This window comes from Grammomys surdaster, unplaced genomic scaffold (genome assembly GCF_004785775.1).
Source record: "Grammomys surdaster isolate TR1022 unplaced genomic scaffold, NIH_TR_1.0 125834, whole genome shotgun sequence".
NCBI classification, from domain to species: Eukaryota; Metazoa; Chordata; class Mammalia; order Rodentia; family Muridae; genus Grammomys; species Grammomys surdaster.
Genome location: NW_021620662.1, coordinates 2,668,206 through 2,681,740, shown reverse-complemented (window position 1 = coordinate 2,681,740; position 13,535 = coordinate 2,668,206). Strand labels below are relative to the sequence as shown.

General features: G+C 43.7%; 1 protein-coding gene across 2 annotated transcripts; it reads right to left on the bottom strand.

The window, feature by feature from the left end:
* Positions 1 to 389: 389 nt before the first annotated feature.
* On the bottom strand, positions 390 to 5,773 carry Tlr2 (toll like receptor 2). 2 transcript variants are annotated; one of them, XM_028789488.1, is made up of 2 exons: positions 5,757 to 5,773; positions 390 to 2,927 (listed from the first exon to the last, which is right to left on the bottom strand). In XM_028789488.1, exon 2 carries the CDS (start codon positions 2,910 to 2,912, stop codon positions 558 to 560), a length of 2,355 nt encoding a protein of 784 aa, XP_028645321.1. In that variant the 5' UTR covers positions 2,913 to 2,927; positions 5,757 to 5,773; the 3' UTR covers positions 390 to 557. The 2 variants fall into 2 exon arrangements, with proteins under 2 accessions (XP_028645321.1, XP_028645320.1); XM_028789487.1 differs by lacking the exon at positions 5,757 to 5,773 and adding an exon at positions 5,242 to 5,278.
* Between the last annotated feature and the right edge of the window lie 7,762 nt (positions 5,774 to 13,535).

Below are 13,535 nucleotides of genomic sequence, written 5' to 3'. Positions count from 1 at the left end.
TTTCAGATCCTTACAAATTAATATTTAATTTATACTTAGAGAAAAATATGAAATACTCAGAAAGACAAACCTAGTTCACACGAAAACACAGCCTGTGTCATTTATACTGGAAGATCTGATGGGATGGTGGGACACAACCCTCTCTAGAAATGGCAACAGATTTGCCTGGGTGCCCCAAATATTGTGACTCTTTGCCCTTGGTATCATCTACACAGAGGGATGGCAGGTGAGTAGATTAGGAAATACTTTCTGTAGCCACCCTATGTCACACTGACTGGATACAGGCATTAAACTGTCAATCTACATCTACTGTTTCCAGATGCTCTAAGGGAATCGGTTACTTAGATATCAATAAAGGAGAGAGATGAAGGAAAACAGAGAAACCATTCTCCTGATGTCAAATATTTATATAGCAGTATTCAAGATAAAACTCATAGTTACTAGTTATACTTACCAAATTCTCAATAGTACAATTCTATGGTACTTGTAAACTTTGTTACAGATTGTGTCACAAAGACCTTACTTAGTTAAGGCAAGACAGAAACTGGGTGGAGGACCTAGGACTTTATTGCAGTTCTCAGATTTACCCAAAACACTTCCTGCTGGCCTTCATCCAAGGGCCACTCCAGGTATGTCTTGGTGTTCATTATCTTGCGCAGTTTGCAGAAGCGCTGGGGAATGGCTTTCTTCTCAATGGGCTCCAACAAAACAAGGATGGCCGAGTCGTTGTTCTCGTCAAAGAGCCTGAAGTGGGAGAAGTCCAGTTCGTACTTGCACCACTCGCTCCGTACGAAGTTCTCAGAAAGCACAAACACAGTTTTGTGGCTCTTTTCGATGGAATCGATGATATTGTCAATAATCCATTTGCCCGGAACAAAGTCCCGCTTGTGGAGACACAACTTGAAGGGCGGATCAGAGTTTTCCAGCTGCTGGACCATGAGGTTCTCCACCCAGTGGGAATCCTGTTCACTGTAGGAAACAAAGGCATCATAGCAAACATCCCTGCAAGGAGCTTTCTTGGGCTTCCTCTTGGCCTGGAGCCACGCCCACATCATTCTCAGGTACCATAGTCCGTGGAAATGGTGGCACATGGCACCTATGAGCAGGATCAACAGGAGAAAGGCACAGCAGACTCCAGACACCAGTGCCGCCTGGTGACACTCCAAGACAGAGGGCCGGGCATCCTGAAGCCTCTGGCCTTGCAGGCGAGGCGGAGAGTCACACAGGTAGCTATCTGGCCAGTCAACCAGAACATGGGCCAGGGCTGGCCTCTCCAGAGTGAAGGACAGAAGTTCGCAGGAGCAGATGAAGTGGTTGTCACCTGCTTCCAGAGTCTCCAGTTTGGGAAAAGAACCAAGTTGATCTTTAGAGAAAGTACTTATTGCGTTCTCTCTGACCTTCATGACCAGTAACACAGGGAACAACGAAGCATCTGGAAGCATTTTCAGCTTATTCCTGGAAATATAGAGCTCTTGGAGCCGAGGCAAAAACAAAGAAAATGAATCAAGATTGTTGTTACTAACATCCAACACCTCCAGCGTCTGAGGAATGCATGTTTTTACCACCTGTATCCCTGTACTGGACAAGTTCAGGAAGCGCATCTTTCCTGGCCACTGACAAATGTCAGGCATCGGACGAAAACTATTCCTGCTGATGTCAAGGGCTGTCAGGTTTTTCAAAGTCAGCAAAATCTCTCCAGTTCTTTGTAAGGATCTCAAATGATTCTGGCTCAAAACTAAGGTTTGGAGAGAAGGCCAGGCGCCCTCACAGGCAGAGTTTTTCAAATATTCTTCAACCATCAGATTTTCACTGAGGTCTAAGAATTCTAATGATTTTAAATGCTGTGAGAAGGAGCAGGGAACCAGGAAGACCTTACTGTTCTCGACTGTGATTCGCTTCACCTTCTTCAGGAGGGAGTATACAGTATAAAGATCATAAAACAGATAGAACTGGGGGATATACAACCTGCGGATTGTTACCGTCTCGACTTTACCTAGCTCTCTCACTATGTCTGATTCCGAGGGGTTGAAATCACCGACTCCATTGAGGGTACAGTCATCAAACTCTACCTCCAACAGCTCCAAGACGTAAGGCAACAGCTTCAGGAGTTCATTAAAGCTTTCATCAGTGAGATCCGAGTTTCGGAATGCCAGCTTCTTCATCGGTGAATGGACTTTATCTCCAGGCAGTTCTGAAAACCGGAACCTGGCCAAGTTAGTATCTCTTACTTCTAAATATCTCACAGAACTCAGAATATCTGCAAAAATCCCCAGCAGGAAAGCAGAGTTGCTCAAGTGAAGGGTCAGGTGATAGATGTCTCTAATCAACTTTAGGCTTCGGGGCTCATAATTCCGGAGACTTAATGCATTAATTTCAAGTTCATTGAGAGAAGTCAGCCCAGCAAAATCTATTCTCCTTATCTCACTGAAGGTGTCCCCATTTCCTACTCTGAGGGTTTGTAAATTCGTGAGATTGGAAAAGAGGGATGTTTCCCCCAGTGTCCTGTAAGGATTTCCCATTAAGTTTAAGTACTTCAAAGAGGAAAGGGTCTTGAACCAGGAGGAAGATAATCTAGATAAATGATTATCAGACAAATCCAAATGTTCAAGACTGCCCAGAGAGTAAAAGGCGTCTCCCTCGATTGTATTGATTCCACTGGACTCCAGCATCAGAACCTGGAGGTTCACACACACTTGCAGGTCACCATGGCCGATGTAGGTGATCTTGTTGAAAGACAGGTCAAGGCTCTTCATGGCTGCTGTGAGTCCTGAGGGAATAGAGGTGAAAGACCTGGAGCGGCCATCACACACACCAGCAGCATCACATGACAGAGACGCTTGAGCTGAACAGCCTTCGCTGCAGAGGCCTATCATGGCCGCCAAGATCCAGGGGATCCAAAGACCTCGTAGCATCCTCTGAGATTTGACCTTAAAACAAACGAAGTGCATGAGTGAGTGTACCTGAGGGCATATCAATATTTTCACTCTTGTGCATATTCTCTCTCTCTGTCTCTGTCTCTGTCTCTCTCTCTCTCTCTCTCTCTCTCTCTCTCTGTCTCTCTCTCTCTCTCTCTCTGTCTCTCTGTCTCTCTCTCTCTCTCTCTTTCTATCTCATGTGTGTGTAAGGAATAAGTTAGAGGCAAACGCAATACATGAATGAAAATTAAAAATTAATATCGTTATATACAAAAGCACTAGTGGATATTTGTTTACCAATGAAGAAACATAAAAACAGCCATCTGAGAGGGAAAAAACAACACACAATTCAGTAAATGTAGGTTGAAAATAAACAGATGAATGCTTGGGAATGAACAAGCAAGTAGTTAAAGAAATGAACTAGCCATGGTCGTATGGCTCTCTAGTCATGGGCTCCTGTCTTGAACACCTCTGGTCATCAAGCATGTCTCTCACTTGATTCATTGCTCCCTTGGCTCATGACCCCACAGGACTATACCACACCTCTCACCGGGCACAGAAACAGCCTACTCTCTTGCTCACTCACTCTGTCTTGCTCCCACTAGTAGCAGACAGAAGGAATGTTTGGAGCCCTAGGCAGAGAAGGGTCAACAGTTTGCTGAGTTGAAGCAGACATTCAGGCCTTCTCATTCTACAGAAAGCTGTGTCCAATCCCAGACCGGCTACTTAGATGAATGCAGAGGAAATAAGGTAGTTTGCCTCACTTCCTCAGTATGCTTTCCTAGGAGAATCTAAAGCTGGTCTCCCAGTGCACTTTCTGGGCCCTATACCCTGTAGCTGTTCCATGCAACCACACATGCCATGGTCATATTTGCTCAGTGAAGTAGCGCAACAATTTTCCAAAATACATTTTACACTTCTGTATTGGTTGGGAGGAGCATACGTGTGCCACTACCCAAATGTGGAAGTCAGAGGACAATTTGAGGAAGCCAGTTCTTTCTTTCTTTCTACCATGTGGATTCTAGAAATTGGTCATCAGGCCTGGGGGCAAGCACCACGTTATGGTATAGGTACGAGTGCATGAGCGTTTTGTCTGAATGTATACACAATATGTGCACAGTGCCCTCAGAAGCCAAATGAAGGCATGAGGTCCCTATAATCATGTGGGTGTTGGGAACTGAACCCAGGTCCTCGGGGAAAGCAGCAAGTGCTCCTTACTGCAGATCCATCTCTCCATCTCCCTCAGCTTTCTCTTGATAACTGGTTATGTACTTTCCCTTTTAGTGCCCCTAAGAGATCTATCTCTTAGACTCAGAGGATGATGGGCCTAGGATGGAGCTTGTCAGTGCCGTGCTTTGCTAGTATGCTAGTATGTTTGATCCCCAGCACCGAATAAACAAGGCATAGCGGTATACACCTCCCACTCCAGCACTCGGCAGGCAGAGGCAGGAAATGCAGTAGCTCAGAGACATCCACAACCACATGAGTTGCAGCCCATAAGGCATGAGACCATCTCAAAAAGATAAGCCAGCCGATGATTTGTAGGTTGTAGATATAATTCTTTTCTGATGCTACTAACTCGATCATTTCAGAGAAGTACTTTTTATTCAATGTAATTAATATTTGGAGGCTTCCAATCATTGCATTATGAACTTTCTAAATTTTTCCCCATTTTTAAGTGTTCTCTCTTAACTTTAAACTTGAGGGTGATTTTTCATTGGGCACTTATCCAGTTAAATGCTAATTTCTTATAAATTTAGAAGTACAAAAAAAAAACTGGTAGCTTAGAAATATCCAAAACATATTGTTAATGTCTGGCAGTTTTTGTACATACTAATTAAAGGTTTAAGGTTCAAGCGTTCTTTGCTTAGAACATAAAGAAACTTCAAATATGGTGAAATAAGATATTTTCCAATAGTCCTAATGGTGACTGTTTCCCTTTTGGGGAGGAAGAGGGTCTCTTGGTCTAAGTCCAGCCACCTCACCTACCATTTGCTTTTTGCTGAAGAACTTTCGGTCGGATCAAAACCATCCGAGCAAGCTGAGCGTTTTACACACGAAATAATTTCTCCTTTTTGAAACCAGAAAAGCCGTTTCCTGACATCTAAGATACAAACACAGGGTTCTCCTTTATGGAACTGAAGAAGTCATAAGGGCAACCTCAGAAGCTCCTTACTAAAAGACTGCGCTCACTCTGTCTGCGGTTTCTGTAAGTTGTTTTCTGACCAGAGATGTAATTCGGATGCTCTAGAGATAAATGAAAAGCAAAGAAGTGAAGCCCCTACACTCAGAAACAAGATCCTGGTCAGAAGGAAACAGTCTGCACCTTTTCGAGCGACATCGTTTCCACTTCTAGGGCGCCTTCCAACCTTCGCCATCCGAAACTAACATTGCGGACACCTTCTGCCAGTGACCGCCTGCCCTGAGCCTAGGGACAAGAGAGGAGTGGGCTGGAGTTAGCTGGGACAGTGCCGCCATCACCCTAAGCACCCCAGGGTTCAGGGGCACTACAGACGCTCCCCCTCTGTGACTCCTAGCCAGAAAGGCTGTAAAGACGCAGGTAACACAGCCCCGAGCTCTGGGACAGTGGCTGCAGCTCTGCGGTGCCCCTATCCTCTCTGGGTGTCCCTCTTCATACAGGGATCACAGCTGGAAACATCTGGCCCCAAAGCAGAGACTGGGACTACACCTGGAAACACCAGTCTCCACAGCTGAGCCGCCCAGCTGAGGGCGTGGGTGCTTCACGTTGGCACCACGGAGGCACAGCGGCCGGCTGCCCCGTCGCTCCGATCCTGCCCGGGGAGGGGTGCAGCGACCCGGCAGAGGGAACGACCCACCTACCTGGGAGACCTCCAGCCGCCGCGCTCCCGTGCCCTCTGGCCATCTGGGTACCAGCCCACGAAGACCGGGAAGTGCGGGAAGGGGATGTCCCCAGGTCAGGGCCCGAACTTCCCGGTCCTCAGCACCGCCCCCCGTGCGACAAGCGCCGCCCACAGGGGTCTGCAAGGGGATCCAAGCGGCATCAGAGCTGGCAGGAGGTTCAGGGCAGGCAAAATAGAACTGAGAGTCCAGAGGCTCCGTGTAGGAATTCCCCAAGTGCCTGAGACCGGACTATCAAAGAGAAAGTTGACTCCCATCTCGCCTTTTAACTGAGTTGAGCAACCTGCTACAAGGGTTCTGGAAGGAAGAGGATATTCTAAAGTGACACACTCTCTCTTTGGTTACTGGAATGTTCAAGCTTGGAGAAGTTAAAGACTGCAACCAGGTGCCAGCCACAGGGAATTTTTATCAGATCACCATGAGGAAAAGACTGGAGGCCTGGACAATGGTGGCTGAATGACTATGGGGTACCACACCTTGACCAAAACTGCCTATTTTTGGATACTTGTTGTATTATCTAAGTCTAAACTTGTGGTGACAGGATGTTGAACTTAGGATCGTACACGCTCATTACTTAGTTGTCTTCCTGATGTGGCTACATTGAACAGATATTTTTCTGATGTCTACTGTTAATCATTTAAATAGCTTATTGCCGCCTGACAGGAGAGGCTAGCTAGCCAGGGCTGCCAAGACCCAGGTTCTAACCCTAACTACTCCAATCACAAAAAAAAAATCTCACTTCTCCCTCAAACACGTCTTTTAAACTCTTTTGCTTTCTCTCCATCTTCAGAAGCTGCAACTTGGGCTCAGGAGTATTGTCTCTTTCTCCTTCTTTTCAACACTTTTTTCCCCTGCCCTGATATCTCTGGAATCCATTTCTGTTCAGCATCTGTTAAAAAAGGCTACTAGCCTCCATCCAGACCTGAATGGCAGCATTTTGCTCAGGGTATGAATAGATAAGGACAGCAGAGATTTCTTTCTCTCTCCTTGGCCCCCAGAACAGCCAGCCCTCTGAGCAGCAGCCGATCCTTTTAAGCACGGGGAAGATTCAGGACTATCACTCCTACCTATGGCTTTGAAGCTAAGTACTTCCTTTTCTCTATCCCACATCTGCATCTCAAGGTGATTCTGAAAACGGTGGTAGATTGGTTTGCTTCATGATGGAGATGTGTTTTCATCTTCATAATCTACCCTTTGTGCCTGTGATCCCTTTTGACCTCAGCAAAGTGAGGTTGGATGCTGAACAAGCATCCTTACCCTCATTTTCACAAGAAAATGTTCTGTAAATCAGAAATAGCAGCTGAGATTTGAAGCCAGAATTTTTTTCCCTTAAACCCAGGGTTCTCTTCCCCTCAGCTCCACGTCCCTTGTCCTTATAGGATCTGGACCAGTAGTTTTCAACCTTCGAAACCCTGTAACCCTTCAGTATAGTTCCTCATGTTGTGATGACCCTCAAGCATATGTTTTTGTTGGTACCTTTCTCCCCTTCCCTTCTCCTGCTCGCTCCGACCCCGCTAGCCCAAAGGTATTAATTAATTAATTAATTTATCGTATGTAAGTACACTGTAGCTGTCTTCAGACACCTCATAAGAGAGCATCAGATCTCATTATGGATGGTTGTAAGCCACCATGTGGTTGCTGGGATTTGAACTCATGAACTCTGGAAGAGCAGTCAGTGCTCTTAACCGCTGAGCCATCTCACCAGCCCTTGTTGGTACTTTGTAATTGTAATTTTGCTACTGTTATGAATTGTGATGTAAATATCATATATGTAACTCCCGTGGGGGGTTCAAACCACAGGTTGAGAACCACTGCCCTATAGAAAAATTCTCTCTCTCTCTCTCTCTCTCTCTCTCTCTCTCTCTCTCTCTCTCTCTCTCTGTTACATCCTTAACCTGCTGAAACAAACTAAAACAAGGAGAGAAGCAAATTTCTTCGCATACACCTGTCCCTGGAGGCCATACAAGGCAAGAAGACTCAAAGAAGGACCAGTATGTAGGTGCTTCAAAAAACCTCTTCATGGGCAAGAGTTTACAGTTCCAAAGGATTTGCTTCTAGGGAAGAAAATGCAGCCATAGACTACTGGGCTCTAGCATGGCTTGGCTTTTCAATCTTTCCCTCTGAGATTTGAAAGAGCCAGAGGCAATGCTGCTCCTCTTTGGAGGATCTGGGTGTTGTGTAGATCAGAAGACTCAGACAAAGCCCCTGCTACATTTGCTGTCACAAACACTGTCAGTTTGGATTCCAAAGTGACTTCTTCTGGACTATTATTTTCCGACTCCTACCTAGCTCTTCAAAAATCAGTGAAACTAGACCAATATGAACCAACACAAACGTGAGAGTGAACTTCTGCTCAGCAGTCTGGGTCTATAGGGTCACCATGTGACTATGCAGCCTGGGCGGCTCAGGCTGCACAGCAGCCGCCTTCCTTCCTCCGGATTTCTCAGACACTTGGGCAAACTCCCCTCCCTTCAGCTTACTTTCCCTAACACTGGAAGCTGCCCTTCTCTGTGCTGACTTCTCAAATTGGCCTTCCTGGGTTAACTGAGTTTATTTCTTTGTTATCCTAAAAGCAAAGCTGACCAAAAGCCATTGGTTTCTGCCTGATATGGAGACTCACCTGTAATCCCAACATTTGGGAAGGTCAAGGAAGAAGGATTTCATGGAGTAATTAGGCCAGCCCGGGCTACATGAGATGCTGTCTCAAAAAACACACAAACAAACCCATTTACTTATCTGCCAATTCCTACTGGCAACATGTCTGCACACTGTAAGCAATCCTCCGATGATGGTTAACATGATTATCAACTGATCTGGTAGGTTATATACATACCACCAACAAAACAGTCCTCTGGTAGATCTCGGACGCCACTTCCAGAGAGGATTGATGTTTCCTTTCATCTCATAGTTGGAAAGGCAATTTTCACTTTGGAATTTGGAAGGCTTTCAAAACTTCAGTGATTAAAACTGTCTGCTTTGTATGTTCACCCAAATGACAGGTGTACAAGTGCTTCAAGCTTCTGGGCTCCTCTCTGGCACTCAGAAGCATCTGTCTTTTAACTGAGACACGTATCATATAGAATCCATTCGGATCTCAGTTGTTTCACTTTGATTGGAGTTCTGGTGTTGGGGACTGAACTAGGACCTCCCACACGCCAAACACAGGCTCTGCCACAGTTAAGACCCCAACAGCAATATTTTGTTTTCCTTTTTTTAGAGAACTTATAGTCCAGGAATATAAAGTTTAGGAAAGTAGAGAACTACAGAGAAAGGAGGAAGTAATGGAAGGAGAAAGAGAGGGAGATATAAAGTAGGGGAGAGGAGGGAAGGAAGGGGAAGAGGAGGATGAAAAGAGGTAGGAAGGGAGAGGGGAAGCGGGGAGGGAGAGACCTTGATTTTCTTATTCTAGAAGGGCCAATCCATATATGATGAATGAGGTGGACTTCTTTAAGTTGGAACCAAACACAGAAAACTCACAAAGGCAAGGCAAATAGTTTTCATTCACTGTATGAATTCTTTTTGGGAAAAAAGTTTTTAAAGAGACGCTTGCAGATGTGCACACTTCTGAGGAGTGTGACTGGATGGAAATGCCCAGGGCACGGGGTTTGCTCTTCTGTGTGGAAATACATTAACCTCAAGATGCAATGGCATCCACCCAGCACTCCCTGAGTCATGCGTTCTCTCCCCCTTTCAGAGCTTAACTGCGCACTGATGAATGAAGTGTAGACACCGGAAACAGCTGTTGCCAGACACAGGAACTGCAAGGAGGAGGAGCTGAACAGTGGTCTCTTGATCTAACAGACTTACTAGGTGGTGACCCAACAGCTGTCCCCTTTCAAGAGAACCAGAAAAAGTGGACCAGTTAATTCCAGTATCTGTCATAACACCAAGCAGAAAAATATGAAAAGAAGGCAGAGTTTTTATCATATTCTAAGTTCCTTGGAGTACCTTAGGATATGCTGAAGTATCTCAAGGGCCAATAACTGCTAAGGCCAACCACATGATACAGTAATACAACAAGGGTTGCCAACTTCTACGCAGACGGAAAGATGAGTCATTTAGAAAACAAGACACATGACCTATGTGACTACTGTCTTGCTTGGTTTAGTTCCTAATTATTAAGTGTAACTGGAGTCCAGGGTGTGCCAGTCAGGGCCTCAGACAAGGTCATCACCAACTTCTTGCCAGTATTATTGAGCAACCAAGAAGAAATTCCCCAAGTTATGTAAATGTAATAGTTTACTACATGTGTCTCTCAAATCTAAGAAGTTGTGTCCTCTGTGCAATTTATAGACAGTTGCATTTGACCCAAAATGTTTCTAGAAGATTTATAAGTAGCATTCTCATCTTTTTATGTTACAGGACCCATGGACATGGATGATTGTTTGTTGTTTGTTTGCTGAATCAGAATCTCATGTACACTAGACAAACACTACCATTTAGCTACATATTTAGTCTAGATATTTGATTTTTAATGTATTTATTGTTTTATAATTTCATATGCACATATGTAATATTCTTTGGGACTTTAAAAGTATTTGTCACATCTAAGGGAATTTTGACTAATTGGCGTAAAAGTCAGACTTATAACTCCAATTTAAAATGTATGCATCTCTGTAGAATCCACACCTATAGATAACAACTAACTGCAAATCAAATATATATATATAATTCTTTTTCTTTTTTTACTTATAGATGGTTCTAAAAAGTGAAACTGGGATTGCCACATGCCAGCCACTGTGCCAAATGTACATGAATGAAGGGGTGTGTGGGCACATCTGCAGTAGCCTGCTGGGGCTTCAGAAATTCTGAATCCCCTGCAATGCTTGCTCTTACCCCTGTGGGACCAGAGGAAGTGTCAAGGAGAGCTGAGGCCTCTGATACCTCAGATGAGGTCTGCAGGAGTTGGCTCCCTCCCCTCTCCCAACCTGGCGCTTTGAAGTCGGATGCCCCACCATCAACCCTAGTAAGAATTTATTACCCTAACAGTTATCAGGCCTCACTCCTTGTTTGAATTTATATGGTTCACACACACACACACACACACACACACACACACACACACACCACCCACTGAATATGCAGATGAAGTATCTTCCAACAGCCCTACCTTGGTCAATGGTACACAGACACACAAACCTTACCCAGGACCCTGGCTACCTCCCCAGGGACATAAATACAACTTTCTCCCTCTCCCCCAATAAAAAAAAAAACAGTTTTCCAAGGCTGTTCCAGGTGTGTTCTTTACACACACACACACAGTTAATGCATCCACACCTGGCTGAGCTTCCCTTCAGTGGACACAGGGCGGTACACCCTCAGCATGCTTGTTTTAGATCTCAGACATGTGCAGTCAGCCCTCCACATCCTTGGGTTCTATTTCCACTAATTCAACCTACCATGCATTAAAAAAGAATTTTAAAAACTGCGTTCACACTGAGCAGGGGGAGCAGACATCTTCCTTGTCTTTATTCCCTCAAGCGTATACAAATCCTCACAGCATGTTTACATTGCATCCGTGTTGTGTGTAATCTAGAGGTGACCAGAAGCATCCAGGGGAATACACACAGTTTACATGTGTGTTCCAGGCAGTTGTCGATAAAGAGTCCTGGTATTGATCTCTTGTGGACTGGGAGAGACAATTACATTTCACTATACTTTGTGATTCTTTTCTGTGTTTAGACACATATGCTGAAATATTTATATTCTTTCTTAAAATATTTACAAGAAATTAAAATTCACTGTATTTATAATTTTATTAATTAAATCTAAGAACTCCAAAAAAACCTTTCATTCAAATAACTGAAATATGTTTAAAAAGTATGTCATATACTACATATATAAATGAAGTTTAAAACGCTTAAAAGTTTAAGGTCTTCAAAGACTAGCTGTTACAAGCACTCAGGAGGCTGAGGCAGGAGGATTTCAAGCTGTAGGTTGCAGGGAACCATGGAATTGGCCATGCCTAGATGCCTTGAGAGATATGCATCATGGGTTTTTCAGGTTAGAGTCCATGGCTCCTGGGTCACAAGATTCCTTCCAGTTCCTGAGAGACTTGTGGTCCCTCAGGCAGTGAAGCATGCAGACCTCTTTGTGTTTCTCTGTCTGTCCCCTCAGATGTCAAGGATGTATGGAAGCTTGACAGGACAACTGGCCTCGTGTAACTGGCAAAGGTTGCAAACATCATTGCATCCTGGCAACTACAACTGTATTAATTCTGAAAATTGCCATTATATTCTGTTTCAGATAAAGGTAAAAACAATCTGATGGCCCTCACTAAATTGGCACAGTCTCAGTCTTGCTGTGGACCCATCAACCTGCCTGACTTAATTCCAGTGACCGTATCTGGTGACCTTGACCCAGTAAGTTATTGTGAGCTCTTACAGGAGGTCTACCTAAGCAATACATAACGATCTGTTTCAAAGAAGTAAGCAAACTAACAGTAGCTCCTTCCACTAAGTTTATAATTAGGAATAAACATCAGCTAAAGTCTCTCAAAATGTTGCTTAAATTTTGGGATGTGTCTAAATAGAGAATTAAGACTGAAAAGTTTAAGGAAAAACAAGTTCCTAATTGAATAACTTTAGAAATTGCAACATTAACTGGTGAATAAAGTCAAAGCAAAGTCCTGAATTCTCTCTTCTGCAGAGAAAAATGTCCAAAGACTTTGGAAAAGTAGCAGAGACAAGATTAAGTGTATATCCTTAAACTGTTTCCGCCAAATCTTTCTTTCCTTTCTCTTCACACTAACCAACTAACCACTGTTCTTTCTTCTCCCTGGGAGCCCTATACAGACTGGTCTGGACCAGTCAGTGCCAACTCCAACTGTCTAATCTAGTGTGTCCCTTGTTGTCCTGAGCAGCAACCATGCATATAGTATCTGCCACCCAGCAGTCCCTGAACACTTGGATTACTAAGAGATAATCTGTATTAAATCAGCTTGTACAGTGAGGGTAACTCTATCTTCTCTATGAGTTTCATGGTATTCTGCACAAAGTACTTCCTTAACCAGATGTCCCCACTTCAATCAGGTGTGAGGAAAAAAACAGGTCCTCTGATGCCTGGTCTCCTGTCACCTGCCCACACTGTCCTGTGCCTCTTTGTCCCTCCTAGACTTGAGTACTGTTGAAGTTCCCCTGTCCCCTGAGGTCTCCTAAGCCTGGGTAATTTCTCCGCAGGGGTAACTGGTTTCCTTTGGGGAGGGAGGCAAACAGGAATTCTTCACCCCAATACAGCAGAAAGTAATTATTAAAAAAAAACATTGTCCCAAGTTGGGGTGGATGATCTGGTTATTTTATAAATAATAAATATATTGTCATTTTAGGGAATTAACTAATAATTATGGTCTTGGATAGGGAGAAGACGAAATAGGAAACAGACTCAGGGATTTCTATCTTTCTATCTATCCTTCTTTCTTAGGTAAAGGGAAGGCAGTTGAGAAGAAAAGGGAGATATAGGAATATTATTGTAAAGTAGACAAATAGGCATAGGTTATTGAACTGACTCTTAAACAAAACATTTTATAACCATAATCCTATATTGATAGAGATCTTTATATTTTGATGCAAAATTGAAGTTATACTTTGTTACATTGGTACAGAATTTTGTATATTGATACAGGTTTAAAGTTTTCATTGGTACAAATCATTGTATATTGATACAAAATTTGGCATTAATTTTGTCACAAAATATGTATATGTATATATATATATATGTGTATATGTATATATATATATATTT